Source organism: Sarcophilus harrisii, chromosome 3, assembly GCF_902635505.1.
Source record: "Sarcophilus harrisii chromosome 3, mSarHar1.11, whole genome shotgun sequence".
NCBI classification, from domain to species: Eukaryota; Metazoa; Chordata; class Mammalia; order Dasyuromorphia; family Dasyuridae; genus Sarcophilus; species Sarcophilus harrisii.
This window is the reverse complement of record NC_045428.1, coordinates 393,364,514-393,382,872: the sequence shown is the minus strand read 5'-3', so window position 1 is coordinate 393,382,872 and position 18,359 is coordinate 393,364,514. Positions and strand designations below refer to the sequence as shown.

The following is an 18,359-nucleotide window of genomic DNA, read 5'->3' as shown; positions in this document are numbered from 1 at the left end:
TGATATCATTGGTTGAGAAAGCATCTAAGATGTATGTAAACTTCATCTAAGTTCATAATTTACTTCACTGATACATATCAGAAACTGCATTCTATTAATGTCTTAAGGAATTGTCCAGGACACTGAAAGGTTACGAGTTACCTGAGCTCCCTTAGCTTGTAGGTATCACAGATAGGTTTTGAAGACAGGTTTTCCTGATTCTGAAGCTAGCTTCTATTAATAAACACTTAATGGAATTTTTATCCACTATATGTTCTTAGGACATCTTCATATCTGACTTTACTTGTACTCTCTGTCACCTGCTGGATATCCTTCTTTTAAACCTTTTAAAACCAAGATAATGTCACTTCCTCCAAAAAGCCTTCTCCATTTTCCTCAACTTCAGGGGCACTTCTCTTATTCTAAATTTTCTCAAAACTTATATAATAATTCATAATTACATAGGACTTTGCAAAGCATTTTTTCTGTCAATAGCCCTGTGGATTAAATAGTGAAAATATCCTTATTTTTATAAGAAAAACCTGCATCTTACCAAGATAAGACAACCTCATACCTAGTAAATAGTGAAACTGATATTTGAAAATTCAGATCTTCTGTGTTGGCCACTCTGTCCACAAAACCCTGCTTCCTCCTCAAGTGCAGTCTATACTATAGCAATATGAACTTGCTTATAATTTGTCTTACAACTGTCTTTGTTTTAAATTATTATCCATCTCCATCTATTGTTAGAGGGCTCAGACTAGAACCTATACATATCATTTTTAATTTTAGAGTATTTTATAAGGTGCATAGAAGGAAGGCTTAATAAATGCCTGGTTGATTTATAGGCTATTACAATGGAAAGTATAGTGGAGAAAGCATTTCTTTGAATGTTAGGAGATATAGGTTTAAATTCTGGCTTCCCCTTTGACTAGCATTGTGACTTTGTAGCAGCTGTGTGACACTTTTAAGCCTTAATTTCTTTATATATTTAATAATATTATGGGACAAGATGATATCTAAGGTTTCCTGCAGCTTTAAATTTCTATGCTTCTATGATAGTTTTCTCTATTGATTAAACTAAGCTAGGATTGTTGTTTCCATTTAAAAATGAAGGAACAAATGATAAATAAATTTGTAAATTTTCTTTTGAATGACAATAAAACAACAATGTTCAATAAATCTGCTACTCACCCACAATGCATAGGCTTCTATGTACAAATAAAAGAGTTTTCTATACCAACCTACCCGATTATATCATTCAATGCTAGAGATAACATGGAAACTGATACTAGCATTTCTCCCTATCCCCTTTTTCTGGTCTCTAGTCTAAGAATATATAGGAAAACTCTCCAACTAAACTACAGAATCAGTTGTGGACTATTCTTTGGTACAAGGCTAGTCATTTCTGATATCACATGGCTGACCAATCCAGAAACACTTTTATGATTCCCAGAAGCTACATTTGTAGCTCTGTTCTCCTTGGCTTCAGGAAAGGCTTTGCATGGAGAGGCGATTGCCCTGTAATAGAAGTACAGAATCTGGGAGCTCAGCAGCCAGACTTAGCTCCACAAATGACAGAGCTTGGCTAGTCTCCCCATAGTATAGAGAAGGGAAGCTGGGAGTAATTCCTACCTATGTCATAAAGAAAGACAGAAATGCTTCACTTGACTATCTCTGACAGACTAAGAATGGCCTCTTTTGTGCAGGAAAGACAATGATAAAGAAGCAATGAGTCACAGAATCACAGAATTTGAGAGACAGAAAGGATTTAACATCTATCCAATGTGACCTTGAGTACAAAAAAGTGATTTTTCGGGGACAAGGGATCACAAGTCTGTAGCAGGAAAAAAAACTCGACCAAAAAGGATGTCTCTCCAGTTGCTCTAGTCAAGATGTATGAGACTGTACTACTGTTTTAGAAAAGAGCTGAAGTCCCTGGGTGTTTTCTCTAACAAAGCATTGCAAGTTTTTACTAAGGAAAAAAATGTTAGCTGTGGATTATAACTGAGGGGCACCCAGAAGACCCAATTATTATATCTCTGGATAGCAGAGTAACTATATATAATAACTCATAGCCCCAAACTAGCAAACTTGTCTCAGTCCCAAAGCTATATCTCCTGGGTCACAAAAAAAGATAGCAAAACTCTACAATCATTTGCACAGAGATGAAATAAAAATAGTTGTCAGAGCTCTGTTCCTGTTGTTCTGGATCCAAAAGGGAAGGGGCCACATTCTCTCTCTCATGCCATGTTCAAGTCATAGTCATTTTATAGGCCATGCACCTGCCTGAAATTTAAAACCATGAGACTAATTATGCTGTGGTTAATGGCAAGTGGATATTCCCTGCATTTTGGCACTAGGTCAGTGCTAAGTGATTAATTTTTCTTACTATATTGCTATGAGATGACAGTGTCTGATAATAATTTTGGATCTAGAATTAATAGAATAAACATAATATAGATTAGAGCAGGGCTTTCTGATTTCCTTAAGGGATAGAAAGGAATATTTAACTCATAAGTACTCAATCTAGTTGACCATCCTGGTATGGACATATCCCCTACATCCTAATTTGTGGTATTATCCTGGTGGAACCAGGAAACCATAGGAGGCTAAGAGGTTAGATTGAGGGGGAAGGGAGGAGCGGAATTCAACTCATTTTCCTATGTGTCATAGGAAACCAAGTGCTATTTAAGCTCTTATGAAGGGACTTTTGGTAAGCTGAATAGCCTTTCTGGAATTTACTTCCCTTTTCATAAAGAGGGGTCTGGATAAACTGAAGCACAGAATCATAGCTTTAAAGCTAAAAAGGGGCTTTTATGGGGTAGGGAAGGGAGGTGTTTTTGAGAAATGAAAGAAAGAGACAGAGAGAGGAGAGAAAGAAAAACAGATAGAGACACAGAGATAGAAACACAGAGACAGAGAGACAGAAACAGAGACAGAGATGGGTAACAGATGGAGAAATGGACAGGAGAGAAGAAGAGAAAGACAGAGACAGAAAGAAACAGACAGAGAGGAAATAGAGAGACAGAGAGACAGGGAGGGTGGAGGGAAAAGGATAGGGGACAGAAGCTCTTTTGTTGCCTATTTTACTGTGATATATTTGTTTTCCCAGGAGGGGAAACACTCAGTTTGAGTAAGAGCATATATTTGACCTTGTTGATGATAGGAATGAAGATTTAAGGAATATTAGAGGCTATCTAGTCTACTTTTATTTTATAGATGAGGAAATGAAGGGTTAGAGAAAATAAGAATTTCCTAAAGTCACATAGATAGTAAATGGCATGTATTCTCCCTGCAAATGGAGCATACTTTCCATTGTATTTTGTTACTCTGTATTTTCTCAAAGAATATCGGCCAATTTCCCCAAAATTATATAGTCTCCATTTTAACTCCACTGATTTCCATATCTAGCTGCATTGCCTTTGACATAGGACAATAGAATTTAGAATTAGAAAGAATGTTGGAAATTAAAAGGATACCACTACCTTTCCTGGAGCCATTTTTATAAGAAATCTATACACTCTAATTAGAAACCAAGTCAAAATCAGTGCCCAACAATTCCACCAAAGATTCCATTCTGAACCATTGTTTCCTCTACATGAGAAAACGTTCATACATCAACAAGTTTGAAAGAAGCTCAGGTGCCCCAAACCCAGAGGCTACTAATGCTCAATGGATTAAAAACCATTGATAAGAAGGAAGCCACCAGCTGCAACACAGTGCATATATGAGGAATAAAATACCAAGCAGCCACCAGCATTAGTTCACACACTAGCTTTTGGTCATTCATCAGTCCTTTCCACCAGACCTCATTTATCTCTTCTTTAGTAGAACAGTATTGTAAGACACAAGTCAGCTCCTCTTCATATTTATCGGCTTTGGAATGCCATGCTATATTGTCACCCTGGAGTATTTCGAGCTCCTGCTGGAGAGTCTTTGCAGAAACATTAAAGCAGATCTAGAAATGAGAGAGAGAAAGAAAATGGCAGAGGAAAAAAAGATCAAACAGCAATGAGAAGAGCCTACTGTCACACACTTTGAAATATGACATTTCTAAATGACATCATTGCTGTTGTTTTTAGATAAAATGACTTCTGATTTGCCCCAATTGTAGCTTATTAAAATACAATTGTTTCAGAGAGAAGTCACCATCCAATATGGGAAATGCTAATAATTACATTCTCAGCCCTGAAGCTCTATGTTCAGACCATTTGTTCATCAGATCCGGCCATCTCAGTGACACCATTCATTATAGGGTATAATCTATCCTTCAAAAAAGCATAAAATATGCATTAGAAAACTTGGTTCTTACATGATCATTTTCTTGTCATTTCTAGCTTAACCTTAGGTATGTTATGCATATCTCCAATCTTGGCTCAAAAACTGCAAGGCTAAATTACAGATGCAGATTTGAGAACAATTTACATTATTTGTACAAAATAAGAGTCCTGTAGCTTTTCCTCCTTTCTGCTAAAATCTCTTATAGAAATAAAGTTTTTTGAGAGGATAAGCCTTCCCTAGAAATGACACTTCTTAGAATAGGAATTGAAACTAATTCAGTCTCTTTTATATGAATCCCTTTTGGGTTTTGGGGGAGTGAGGAAAATGAGGGGGTGATATTTTAGTCACAGTGTGCTCCTTGCAGTCCAGTGATAATTTTAAAGTTACTGTCAGAAGATTTCATTAATGCTGTAATGGGATGTGTCCCCTTTCACATCAAAATTCTGAGAAAGGAAGAAAGGTAGGTTTTTTTTAATTAATTGGACTCTAGTGTTTTATTCATCAGAGTTTTGAGTTAGTTTTCATACTGTTAACTCTTCTATTACTATTATTAGAACATCATAAAGCAGATCAGCTATCACAGAGAAAAGAATTAGTGCCTGGAAATAAGGAGGCCTGAAATCTAATCCTGGTTCTGCTACTATTCTGCTGGGAAATCATAACCCCTTTCTAGGACTCAGTTTCCTCATTTGTTAGATAAAGATTTAACTCCATATTTTTAACCTAAGAAACTGTCTCTTATGTTCAATGATTCTAGAACCTATATATTTTGCTTTCTGATTTCTCTTTTTAATTTGCTTCTTTTGCCATGCAGTGAAATAAAAAATATATATATTAATAACTATAGCTTATAATATAGTATTGTGCATGCTTTTAGCCACCAGGGGGACTGGTTTTACATCATAGTGCAACTACCAGCTACAATTAGGTAAAATTTATGTCTCTCTTCCAAATTCCTACTTACAGGTTGCTGTACTGCTGTAATAATGTCCATTCCCAAGGAAAGGGCAAGTTTGTAAAGATGGTTTATATGAGCTTGCTTTTCTTGAGAACCACAGAGGAGAACTTTAGCATTGAAGGTGTCATCCCATTCAAGAACTGACTCAAGAAACTCTCCTTCTGATTTGGTGAGACTGTCCAACTGAAATACAGTAGATTAACAATTATACAACATTTATATCACAAGGTTCAATCTTTTTAACTTTATTTTTTAGACCAATGAGTTAAAATGTTACCAATTAATTCTTTAGTAATCAGTGTCATCGCTGCAATTAATTAATTGCTTATTAAGTGCCATATTAATAAGTTTGTTTACTATATAATCATTATTACATAAAATAATTATCTCATTAATAATAACTCCATAAATGCTTGAATGACTTTAGAAGAAGAAGGGAACACTGTATACTGAGGTAGTTGGAAAAAATTCAATCTATACTTTGAAGGAAGGGTAATATTCATATTTGGGGAAAAAAGAAAAACGAACACTCTGAAGATTTGTGTGTATATGTGTGTCTGCATGTATGTGTGTGTGTTTCTATGTGTGTGCATGTGTATATACAGATATGGAAATGTATATGGAAAGACATAGACTTGGAAACGTGTAGGACAAAGGACAAAGGACAAAGATCAGCTTAGTTTGTTGAGTGAGAGTGTTCTAGATATTGCCCTTTCCTTAGGGCAATATCAAAGTATGTTATAGGAACCCTTTGAGTCCTTGAGACTCTTTCAAGCTTGGAAAGTCAAAACTATTTTCACTATAATACTAAGATCTTTTAATATTCAATATGATCAATATCATGGGACATATCTTACATAAAACTCTTTGAGGAGGGGCCTCAATAATTTTTAAGAATATAAAGAGAACAAAAAATTGAGAAAACCACAGCATTAAGGGAAAGTTTTAAAGAAACAGAAAGGACTTTAAAGCCTGATTACAGAAGATGTCAGCTTGAAAGCTTAGATTTTCCTCTTTAGGCAAGTTATTAAAGGCATTTTGGGGTAAAATGATTTTTTTCAGAAATATAAAGTCTAAAAGATATATATTATAATTTGTACTTCTTCCTTGACTTGATGAAATCTGACTGCCTTAGAGAGTATGTTTTCATAATCTTTGAGTCTTTCCTTCTGCTTCTGGTGAAGTTGATTGAGCTCCTTTAACTGTTGAGTCTTTTCCTTTACAGGAGCTCCTTTGACATGTAACATTTCAAATACTTTTAGAATATAGCAGACTTCAGCATCCAGTTGCTAGAAAATGAGAAAAACAAGAAAATGAATCCATTTCTGAAAGACTCTTATTTTATGCTTAATCATGTAACTATAATAATAAGGCATATCTAACTTTAAAATTAAATGAACTAAAGATTTTTCTATAGGCAAATCAAAAAATTTATAATAGGCAAAAAATGTCACTTGTCATAAATAGTAATATCTAAAGTTTGTAATGATGCATAGGAAGATGAGGGAAGGAGATACTGTTATCTGCTTTGAGTCTGTACCACTTATTTTAGGTATAGCCAAAAAATCTTCATAAGATAAGAATCTCATGCTAACTAACTGCAACAGAGTTCCTGTTCGTGAAAAAATAAAATAATATAATCATATTTTACATAAAATATGGACAAAATGCCAGATAGTAAAACAAGAAAATTAGGCAAATATGGGAAATGATTTACCACATATAAATATGGAAGAAACATGAAAATGACTCAGCAGCTGAGCAGCAATTTTGAACTGTTATTTAAAAAACAAGGACACAGGGATTCATAAATAGCATACAATACTCAGCAACCAAAAAGTATTCTATCATTATAATTAGCACTGGTCAGATGAACAAAATCAAAGAATGGTCAGTGTTGTGGGTGTGAAATTAGTGAGGGCTGGAGAATTTGAAGAAAATTTGAAAGAAATACTCCTCTACTTTTCCAGTCTTAGAATAGGTAGTCAAAAATAGAAGAAACTAAGAATCTAGAACTTCAAAAGTAAGACAATAATGAGAACCCTTATTAATGATAATGTTTGAATCTTAACCAAAAATATTTTAAAATTCCCTATTATGTGCATTACCCTGTAGAGCTTTATAGCAAATAGCATCATGAGAATCTTAGGAAGGGATATCTGGTCTAATCCATACCTGAACAAGAATCTCTCCTACAAAATACTTATCAAGCCTTTGTTTAAAGTTATCAAAATATTCTATGAAATATTGAGTTTGAGTGACTGGGAGACAGAATTATTATTAAACAAAACAAGGAAGACGAGGGAGAGGGAACCAGTTTATGGATGAAGATAAGATCAGTTTTAGAAAAATTGAATTTGAGATCAACATTTTATTTGGCTCTAGGTAGAAATGGCTAGTTAGACACTGTCATTGAGGCAGCTAGATGACTGGAGCCAGGAAGATCTGAATTAAAATCTGGCTTCAGACACTTAGTAGCTGTGTGACCCTAGGCAAATCACCTCACCTTGTTTGCTTTAATCTACTGGAGAAAGAAATGTGAATCTTTTATAGTAGTTTGCCAAGAAAACATCCCTAAACTGTGTGGTCCACTAGGTCACAAAGAGCAAGATGCCATTGAATAATATCAAGAATAGCAACAACTTTCTTCTGGAAGGATGGCAGAGTACATTGGTAAATTTCAAGTCTTCCAGATTTCCTCACAAATAGAACAAATTTGTGCCTCAGGATGAACATAGACTGGTGAAAAATTAAGAAGACTTGGGGCAGAACAGGGGTCTTCCTGGTACAACCCAAGAAGATCCAAAGAAAAATCCCATGCCGGGTTAAACCCTTGTGAAGTACAAGCATCCCTAGCACAGCTCTGGCAGAAATAGGGAGCCCTGGAATTAGTTGGATTTGGCTGGATCCTCAGCAGGAACCACAGGAACTTTTACCTCCCAGACTGTATAAGAAATTGGGATCTGAGTTCAGGAAGACTGAGGAAAACTCTACTGATTGGTGAACACCAGGCCCAAATGTGCTGCTGAGACAGGCTCTCAGCGAGAAGGAACCAGCACCTGATAAGTGCAGAAGCAATAGGGCAGCTGCAGACACTTGCAGGAGGTAGAGCTCTTGATTTGGGGTTCTAGATTGGAGGGGAGAGCTGAAGTGAAGCTAGAGGCACCATTTCCCCCACTCCACTATTAGAAGTGCTTACATTAATACTCTTTAAAAAAATGAATCCACAAAAAAAGAAAGAACCAAACCATAGAAACTTAATATGGAAACAAGGAAGATGAATTTATTTTCACAGGAGGACACTGAATTTAAAAATGTTTCTGCTCAATTTGGAACTATGCTCAAAAAGTTATCAAACCGTGCATACCATATGATCCAGCAGTGCTACTACTGGGCTTATATCCCAAAGAGATACTAAAGAAGGGAAAGGGACCTGTATGTGCCAAAATGTTTGTGGCAGCCCTGTTTGTAGTGGCCAGAAGCTGGAAAATGAATGGATGCCCATCAATTGGAGAATGGTTAAGTAAATTGTGGTATATGAATGTCATGGAATATTATTGTTCTGTAAGAAATGACCAGCAGGACGAATACAGAGAGGATTGGTGAGACTTACATGAACTGATGCTGAGTGAAATGAGCAGAACCAGGAGATCATTATATACCTCAACAATGATACTATATGAGGGTGTATTCTGATGGAAGTGGGTTTCTTTGACAAAGAAAAGATCTAACTTAGTTTCAATTGATCAAAGATGGACAGAAGCAGCTACACCCAAAGAAAGAACACTAGGAAATGAATGTAAACTGCTTGCATTTTTGTTCTTCTTCACGGGTTATTTATACCTTCTAAATACAATTCTCCCTGAGAAGCAAGAGAACTGTTCGGTTCTGCACACACATATATTGTATCCAAGATCTATTGCAACCTATTTAACATGTAAAGGACTGCTTGCCATGTGGGGGAGGGGGTGGAGGAAGGGAGGGGAAAAATCGGAACAGAAGTGAGTGCAAGGGATAATGTTGTTAAAAAATTACCCTGGCATGGATTCTATCAATAAAAAGTTATTTATAAAAAATGTTTCTGCTATCTTAAAAAGTAACATTAAATGGCTCCCTGTTGAGAGAAAATTTATAGAAGAACTCAAAAATCAAATGAGAGACATTGAGAAAAACATTTAAAAAAAAAAGTCAAAGAAAACCAAGAAGATTGTGGGAAAAAAGTTATCCAACTAGAAAAGAAGATAAGAGTTTCAAAGATGAAAATACCTTTTTGAAAATTAAAATTGCTCAAGGGAAAGCCAGTGAAGTTATAAGAGACCACAAAATAACAAAATAGAATATAAAGAATGAAAAAAATACATCAGAATTAAAACATCTTATAAGAGAAACCACAGATCTGGAGAACAGATCAAGAAGAGAAAATGCAAGAATTATTGAATTATCTGTAAGCTTTGACCAACAAAAAGAATCTTGACACAATAATGCAAGAAATAATCTTAAAAAATTGTCCTAGAGTAACAGAACATGAGGATAAAGTAGAAATAGAAAATGAAAAATAGATAGGAATATTATTGCCAAATTTCAAAATCCCCAATTCAAAGAGGAAATCTTACAAGAAACAAGGAAAAAAAATCAAATATGCTGTAGCTACAATTAGAATTGTACAGGACTTATCAGGGACCACAATAAAAGACTGCAGGTCTTGGAATCATATATGGACAGAGTTAAGGTAAAAATAGTAATTATGTTACATAAAAATGAGAAACAGAGGAAGAATATACACAAAAGCATTAGAAAGGGGAGGATGGCTCATAGTTCTGAAAACTTATTCGTTTTGAGAATGGGTTAAACAGGCAACACTATATATATATATATACACCATGAAGGATATAGTACCTTCCAAAATCCATAAAGAAATAAAGAGCAAGGTATAGGTGGAAAGGAAAGCAAAGGGTAAGAGAAGAAGACTAGGCAGGGATTGATATGTGGGGGGAAGATTAAGCAATAGTAAAGCAAGTTAAGGAGCAGAATTAAAGGAAAGTGTCAGTCCTGATAAAAAGATGTGTGTATATGTGGAGAGGAGAGGAGAGGAGAGGAGAGGAGAGGAGAGGTAGAGGAGAGGAGAGGAGAGAGAGAGAGAGAGAGAGAGAGAGAGAAAGAGAAATAGAGAGAGAGAGAGAGAGAGAGAGAGAGAGAGAGAGAGAGAGAGTGTGTGCATATCTGTGTGTATGTATGCATAAATATAGTCTTGCTTAACTATAGCCTGCTTGGGGGAGGGAGGAGTGGATGAAAGGGGGAAAAAGAATAAAGTTTAAAAAGTGCATTAACAGAATACAAAAGAACAATCTACAAGGTAGTAAAGAAAAGATGGACATTTATAAATATAATTTCTTCTACTATTATATAACCTTTCTTGAATTGGTAATTTACTGTTATATATTTGAATTCTCCCTGATGTTCTTCTGAGCACATAACAGTGTTCTCTTTTGTTTTGTTTTCATTTTCTGAAAAAAAAAAGAGACTAACAAAAAATGTACAGAAGGTAATTGAAGATAAAACACAATAGGAATGTCTGGGCCCAAGATACAGATTTGACAATCATCAGAATAAAAATTAGAGTTAAGGTCTTGATAGTGGACTAGTTAACCAAAAAAAAAGAGTGAAAGTAAGACAGTTTGGAGATGGGAAATTTCCATATAAGAAATAGTGACTATTCTCCAGTGTTTTGAAAATAAAGATGTTTTGGGCTTACATTATTGCTTAAGAGATTTATATTGGTTCCAAAGAAATTCTCTCTATTAATCAGTAATTAAACAAAATGATTTTATTTTCTAGGAGGGTTCCCTAAAAAGAAAAATAACCAAGATGGTGAGGTGGTTGAAAATCATTATATGAAGATAACTTTGAAGAAACAAAGGATATTTAGCCTAGAATGGCAGTATATAAGATGAAGAATGGAATCAAAGTTGACTTTAGGCATTTGAAAGATGATGTCTCATGTGGAAGAGATTTGTTTAGCCTGGCTCCAAAGACATAATGAGTGGATGTTGATTGAAAGTAGATTGTCCTTCTTGACAAAAAAGGGGGGAGATCTGATAGAGTTGTCTCAAAATAGCATGAGCTTCTTCAATCTTTCTTCCCATTCACTGGAGGTCTTTGAAAGAAGGCAGAATGATCACATAGGGTATAGAAGAAGAAATTTCTGTTCAGGGAAGGGATTGGACTAAATAATTCTATAGGTCCCCCACATTTCCAAAATACTCTGTTTCTATGAGAGAAGGCCATGACACACAAACAAATCTCTGAAGTACCCTTCTATTCCAATAAGCCAGTGAATCTTAGAAGTCAATTATATATTAGTGATTAAAAGGAGAGGAATTGGATTTTGGTCTAGTGCTCTAATTTTGCAACAGGGAGAATTTAAGTTAAAAACATAGCACATATTGTCAATAGAATGATCTGACTACCTTTTTGACTCTTGTGCCAAGCTGAGGAGGGGTTCAGAAGGAGAAAATCTTTCCAACCCACGTTATCTGGCCAGCAGCCATGAACATGATTTAGCCTTTATATCACCCACTCCTTTTGTACCTTTGCCATTTAAGGCAAAGGGATAAAGGAGAATTAGCCACAAATAGCCATGGATGGTAGCAGGGAACTGGGATTGCAGGAGTAAATCACATGTTGATACAGGGATGATTTGTTTGGTAGAGGTCTTGAATGCACTAACATATGGAATGCCTACCAGCAGTAGGCAACCCCCACTCTTTGGAGTTTCAGTCTACCAAAGCAATGTCAATTATTTTCCTAGAAAAATAATTTAGAAGAAATATGCATTTGCATGTATTTCTGACATTCTTTGAATGTAAATGAAAATAATTCTCAAAAAGCATATAAACAGTATCTTGTAGACAGAAAGTGTCATGTATATGTCTGAGTATACAAACACACACAGACACCTCCAGCTGTACAGAAAATAACTAATGGAGATAATTTGTTTTTTAAAAGAACTTTATTACTTTAATAGAGGGAAATTTTCTTTCTTTTTAAAAGAGAGTAATTTGCCAACCTATTGAAATAAATTATGCAAATTGTAACTGAATGCTTTTCCATTTTCATGCTGCTCAAGAACATCCATCAATCTATTTCCTCACCTGAAATTGAGGTTTCATTTGGTTCCATTTTTTTTGTAGATCTAAGAGAGTCTGAAGACTGGCTCCAAGGTCAAGAGCAGACACTGGTGTAAACATTTCCTGAAGAAGTTTCAGGTTCTGAGTTGTCTGAAATAAATATCAAATGGCTTTTAGTATGCTCTCTTCAGCACTAAAAGCAAATATTTCACTGTCATTTTAGAGATAGAGGTATACCTCAATGTTTCATCAACTCTTTCTGTTACCATAGAGGCTTCCATAACATGGAAGAACCTGATAGAGTTCCCGTAATGAATTTATTTTTAAAGCACAAGGGACCAGAAATATAGACTCAGATTTTCTCCTTCAAACAGAATGCCCTTACCTTTTTTAGCTGTTCTTTAAAGGCTGCCCACTGCTGTTTAATGGACTTGACTTGGTTCACCTGAAGCTGCCATGCAATCCAGAGATTCTTGAGCTCCTCCCTTTCTGCATTTTGGTTTTCCATCATGTTCTCAGTAACATGTGTGACATTTTCCACCTTTAATATAATGTCCTCATTTTCCTGTTAATTTAATAAAGAATATTACTGTTCCTTCCCAAAATATAAAAAAAAACATGCTTTCAGAGAATACATAATTTTAAAAGGCAGAAAAAGTTGGTTAGTGAAAGTAGACTGTGTAATATCTTATAATTAACCAGAGTTTTCTATTTTAGAGGCAGAGTTAATCTCCCAGGGCCTCCAGTTGACCTTAATTTTCCTCAAAGCCTTTATTTATTTTTTACTCTTTAGAAATGATGGAATCAAATACATGACCCAGAAAATTAGTGGTCAAAAGTTTAAAAATATATTATGTTGAATGACTTGTATCATTGACACTTCAATACAATCACTATAACATATTAGAAATGGAAGATAGGGTAATCATGGGGTGAAATGAGTTTTTGGAATTTCCACACATTTGAGTCTTAAAAAAAACATACTTCATACTAATTTCAAGATTTGTTAATTAATTTGCATATGTTTTCCCTCCAGTAAAATAATTTACTACTCTTCTGTGGTGGAGTATATGGTCTTCTGGTTTTACTATGAACAAAAATTCATCATATTTTGCTGCCAACCTGTGATGTGCCTCTCCAAATTAGCTAAGCAAGATATCATATGGAAGACTCACAATTTATTAATGACTTGTACTCTAATTCATTCTATTTATAGAAATTGTCAAAATTTGAGTATCTATTCCAGCATAACTTTTAAGAACTAGGGTAATCTCTAGGACTTTAGTAGAAGATTAAGAACATTCTGAATAAATGAGAGGCAAACAATTAAATGTGGGTTTTTTTTTTGATTAAATGTGATGTGTAATTACTTTGAATTTCATCACTCAGCAGACTTTTAAGTGGTGAATTAAGACACTTTCAATCTTTTTAGGAAGGATCAATTATTCATATTTAATGTATAAGAAGAAGAACTAGAGAGAGAGAAAAGATTAGGATTTCTGTTTGATAAACTCCATTGAAATCAACTTATTTAATGAGTATTTTTGAGTGTCTTTTTGCAGTTTTTCCTTCAATAAAGGGATGCATTCCTTCCTCACTTTTGCTTTATGAACTTCTTCCTTCCTTCAATAAATAATTCAAGAATCACTTTCCAGATTGAGCTTTTTCTGATTCCTTTATGCATGTGATAAAATATAAAGAATTCTGGATCTTGAATCAGGAACCTGAGTTCAAATCCATCCTCAGATACTCATTAGCTGAGTGACCCTGGACAAGTCACTTAATTCTATTTACCTCAATTCTTCATTTGTAAAACGAAATGGCAACAGAGATAGCGAAACACTCCATCTTTGCCAAGAAATATGTAAATGGGATCACAAAGTGTACTGAAATGACTGAACAACAACAAAGAGTGATCTTGGGCAGGTAACTTAACTGAATGCCTCAAAATTTCCTCAATTGTTAAGTGGGAATAATAAGAGTACACCTGCTTCCCAAAGTTGTCAGAAGCAAATGCTTTGCACATTGCCTGGTACATAATAAGCACTTATTAAATGCTTGTTTTTTTCTTCTTCTATTGCTTAGTGTTCCCTCAAATTACATTATTTTTAGTCAACTTATTTGTATTTATTTTCTCTATTTTTATTCAGTAAATATACTTTCATTGTCTCCTTCATTAGAATGTAAGCTTTTTGCAAAAGAGCTCTTTATTGCACTAATTGTGCTTGTATCCCCAGGACCTACCACAATGCCTGAAGCATTACAGACACATAATAAGTATTTGTGCCTATAATGTGTTAATAGAAAAAAAAACTTTAAAAACAATAACAACACAGAAATCCATGGGTAAATTAAATTGCTCCAAATTTAATATTGAGAGACTTAATACTATATTTTTGAAACATTTTTTCAAATAATCTAATTAAAAGAACTTGAGAAATGGAGTTCTTAAAGAAGCACCATTATTAATAAGATCCCTGACTGTCATATTCATAGACTATGCTATTCCAGTCTTTCTTTATACAGATTTATACAATGGAATTCTGATTTATAAGTAAGTCTCTCGTATGTCTAACCTAATGCAAAAAAAGAATATGATCAGCATAAAGAAATAATACAAATTGCTCTTAAGAAAAATTCAAGAAGAAATTACTCATTTTTAGCTAAGCAGTACAAGAAGAGGGAGAAGTAAGGAACTTGATGAGGCAATGAAAGAAGAGAAATTTCAATAGCCATGGAGAAGAAAAAATTATTCCAAACATATGGAATGACCTGAATATATTCACAGAAGGCACAGGAATGCACATCAGATCATGGAATAGCTACTATATAAGCGACAGGTTGTCTGCCTATGATAAGACTAATGATGACTGCATTAGTAACTCATGAGGGGACATATTATATTAATCAGAAGAAACCAGAAAACATTGCTAAGGCTTATGAAGACCAGGTCAAAAAAAAAAACAAAAAAACAAACAACCCTGAAGACCTTAAGGAAACAAGTGATATTTTCATCACTACAATTAATTAAGGGTAGAAGAAAAAAGATTGGGGTTTGAAAAGTTAGGTTGATTATGTCTAAAAATAGTATTTAGACTTCAGAAAAACATAGGAATAATCAGCTTGACTAGAAATGAGGTTTATGTAAAAAGGGCCCATAAAAACATACTTGGAAATATAATCAAAAAGGCTTTATATTTCTGGGGGAGATGACGGGGGTAAAATTGCCCCAAATGATATGACATTTTTGGTAACAGTAAGTAAATACATTTTTTATTATATGTCTACTATGTGCCAGCCACTATATTAAGTATTGGAGATAAACAAAAAAGGCAAAAGACAGTTTCTGTTCTCAAGGAATTCACAGTCTAATGGAAGAAACAACAAGCAAACAAACATGTACAAACAAGCTATCTATAAATAGGAAATAATTAAAAGAGAGAAAATACTAGATTTAAGAAGGGTTGGGAAAGACTTCCTGTATAAGATGGGATTTTAGTTAGGACTTGAAGAAAATCAGAGAAACCAGTAGGTAGAGATGAGGAAGGAGAGAATCGCAGGCATGAGGAACAGCCAAAGGAAATTCCTACAACTGGGAGAGATGAAGTGTCTTAGGTGAGGAACTTAAAAGGACAATGTCATTGGATAGAGTGAAGTGTAAGGTATAAGATTAGAAGTATGGAGAGAATAGCAAGCAAAACATAGAAGGAAGTGTAATATTTAGGAAGAGAGTCTATTACAGATATGGCCTCATGTTTATATGAACAGCACAAAATATGGGTAATAAACAGAGTAATTTATAGAAATTAATACACAGAAGAAAATTTGACCTCATAGGTACTGTTAAAATTTGTTAGGATGGGACTGACAATGAATCTGGCAATAGAAAGTTATGCTTTATTTGCAGGAATACTATATTTAAAAACTAAAATACAATGCCCCAAAAGAATAAACATGTTGGAGAACATTCGATAAGGATCAAAAGAAGGAGAATCTGAAATGGTCCTGTTGTACAATGATATGTGAATTACATGGGAAAAGCAAAAATTTATATAGTTTCTACCTATACTAGGCTGACTTGGAACAAGCTGGTTTCTCCATCTGTATTTCATTCTCTTTCAGTTGATTACAGGATTCCTTGTCATACATCCATTTCATTGCTCTCTTTTGTGTGTTTTTAATTAGTTTTTATGTCTTCTTTAATATCCTTTTTTAAAAGGATATTACCTCAAAGAAATATGAAAAAGTTGTTGCTCTTAAAGAGCACACTTCAGTGACTGTTAAAGATACTACAGGAGTGTTGCTATGGAAAATTGAATATTTCAAGCCAACAATAAAACAAGGTTAGTCACAATATATTGTAAAGAAACAAAAAAAAATGCCCCGAACTAACAAACTATTTTTGTAAAACAGACATTAATGAGTTCCTTGAAAATAAAGAACTTCAGAAGGACTTGGAATTTGGAAACATTGTTATTTACTTTTCTACAATGTGGCATAGACTTCCTGAAGTTGAGTTAACAGGGAGAACACTGGTTAAACAAAAAATGTTAATTATTGCATTGCAAATAAATGTTTATCATGGACAAGACAATATAAAGACAAGAGTATTGAGGATTGAAAAAAATCATAATTTTTACCATGAAAGAGCTTTTTCATTCAAGGCAATATTTCCAACCTGTTGTCAGAAGAAGTCCAGTCTAATATACAGAAATTTCCAAAAGGTAATGGGATGTTGCAACTGACTTTTTGCCATGAAACATATTATGAAAGATTAAGAAATAGGCAGGTTCTTCAATGGCTTAAACAATCACTAAATTGAAATTCCCCTGAAAACCAATGGTTATAATATAATAAATTCATGTTCATTGATAGTTATGAGACTTTATTTAGGCAACCGAAACTCTTACTTAGCCCAAACCAAAAAACCAATAAATTTGTGTCCTCCCTTAAGGATGAATTAATTATCAAGTATTTTTAAACATCTACTTAATTCCATTTGTCAAATGGTGTAGGAATTAATGAAGGAAATTGTTATTCTTTATCCAATTCATAAACACTAGGGCCCAGAAAGATTTGTAGATATTGATGAATGCTAGGGATGGTTAAAAAGGCATTTGATTTATTTTTTAATTATGTAGAGGTAAGAAGAGGATTAAAGAAAAGGTAGAACAGCTGTTCTGAGTAGGTGGGATAATGATAATAGGTAACTACAAGAAGGCTGACCTCTTAGTTTGTTTTTATTTTACTCTTTCAAAGAAAATTACCTTTAGATTGGGAAGAATGGAGCAGAAATGTTTAGCAGGCAGTAGAAATTCAATATAAATGAGATGATCTGATTGCATAGATCTCCATGAGTTTCAGTCATCAGATCCAGAAGAATTATATCTCAGCATATTGAAAGAGTTGACAACTATGATTACTGAGCTGCTATATTAATCTTTGAAAGAAAGAAAAGCTGCAGGCATTTTAAGAAAGGCAAATATTTCAATTCCTCCTCCCAAAAAAAGGTTATGGTTTGCAAACAACAGACCACTGAGATTTATTTCTATTCTTAATAATATTCTAAAAAAGAAATGGAATTTATAAAAGTAACTATCAGTAAAAACTAGCATTAGTCTTTCAAAAACAGGTCATGTGAAACTAGCCTCATCAAATATCTATCTATTTTCCAGGAAACAGTTAACAAAATCTCTTCTTTACTTGTGCATAAATTTGGGAAATATGCTATATGACAGAATATAATTTGGGATTAATTGAATAACTGTATCCAAAGAATGGTTATTAATTGTTTGAAGTTGAAGTTTTTGTAAAAGTAATTATTGACTGGATTAAATGGCCTTTGAGGTCAATTGCAGACATAAGGTATGTAAAAAGAATAAAGTTAGGTTAGTAATAGACTCTGAAGGTCCTTAAATACAAGACTAAATAGTTTATATTATAATTAAAATATATAAGTGAAATGCAAAGAGAACATGTGGTCATACATTTAGAGCTTGAAGAGACTTTTG

At 34.1% G+C, this 18,359-nt stretch overlaps 1 protein-coding gene across 3 annotated transcripts in view; it reads right to left on the bottom strand.

The window, feature by feature from the left end:
• Nucleotides 1-18,359, bottom strand: part of CCDC141 (coiled-coil domain containing 141) — a 257,825-nt gene that overhangs the window by 41,990 nt on the left and 197,476 nt on the right. For all 3 annotated transcript variants that reach the window (XM_031960388.1, XM_031960387.1, XM_031960389.1), the window contains 5 exons: nucleotides 12,734-12,913; nucleotides 12,373-12,498; nucleotides 6,322-6,510; nucleotides 5,228-5,404; nucleotides 3,791-3,940 (listed from right to left, as the gene is read on the bottom strand). In XM_031960388.1, the coding sequence (XP_031816248.1) occupies nucleotides 3,791-3,940; nucleotides 5,228-5,404; nucleotides 6,322-6,510; nucleotides 12,373-12,498; nucleotides 12,734-12,913 (822 nt within the window). The remainder of the gene's footprint in view (nucleotides 1-3,790; nucleotides 3,941-5,227; nucleotides 5,405-6,321; nucleotides 6,511-12,372; nucleotides 12,499-12,733; nucleotides 12,914-18,359) is intronic.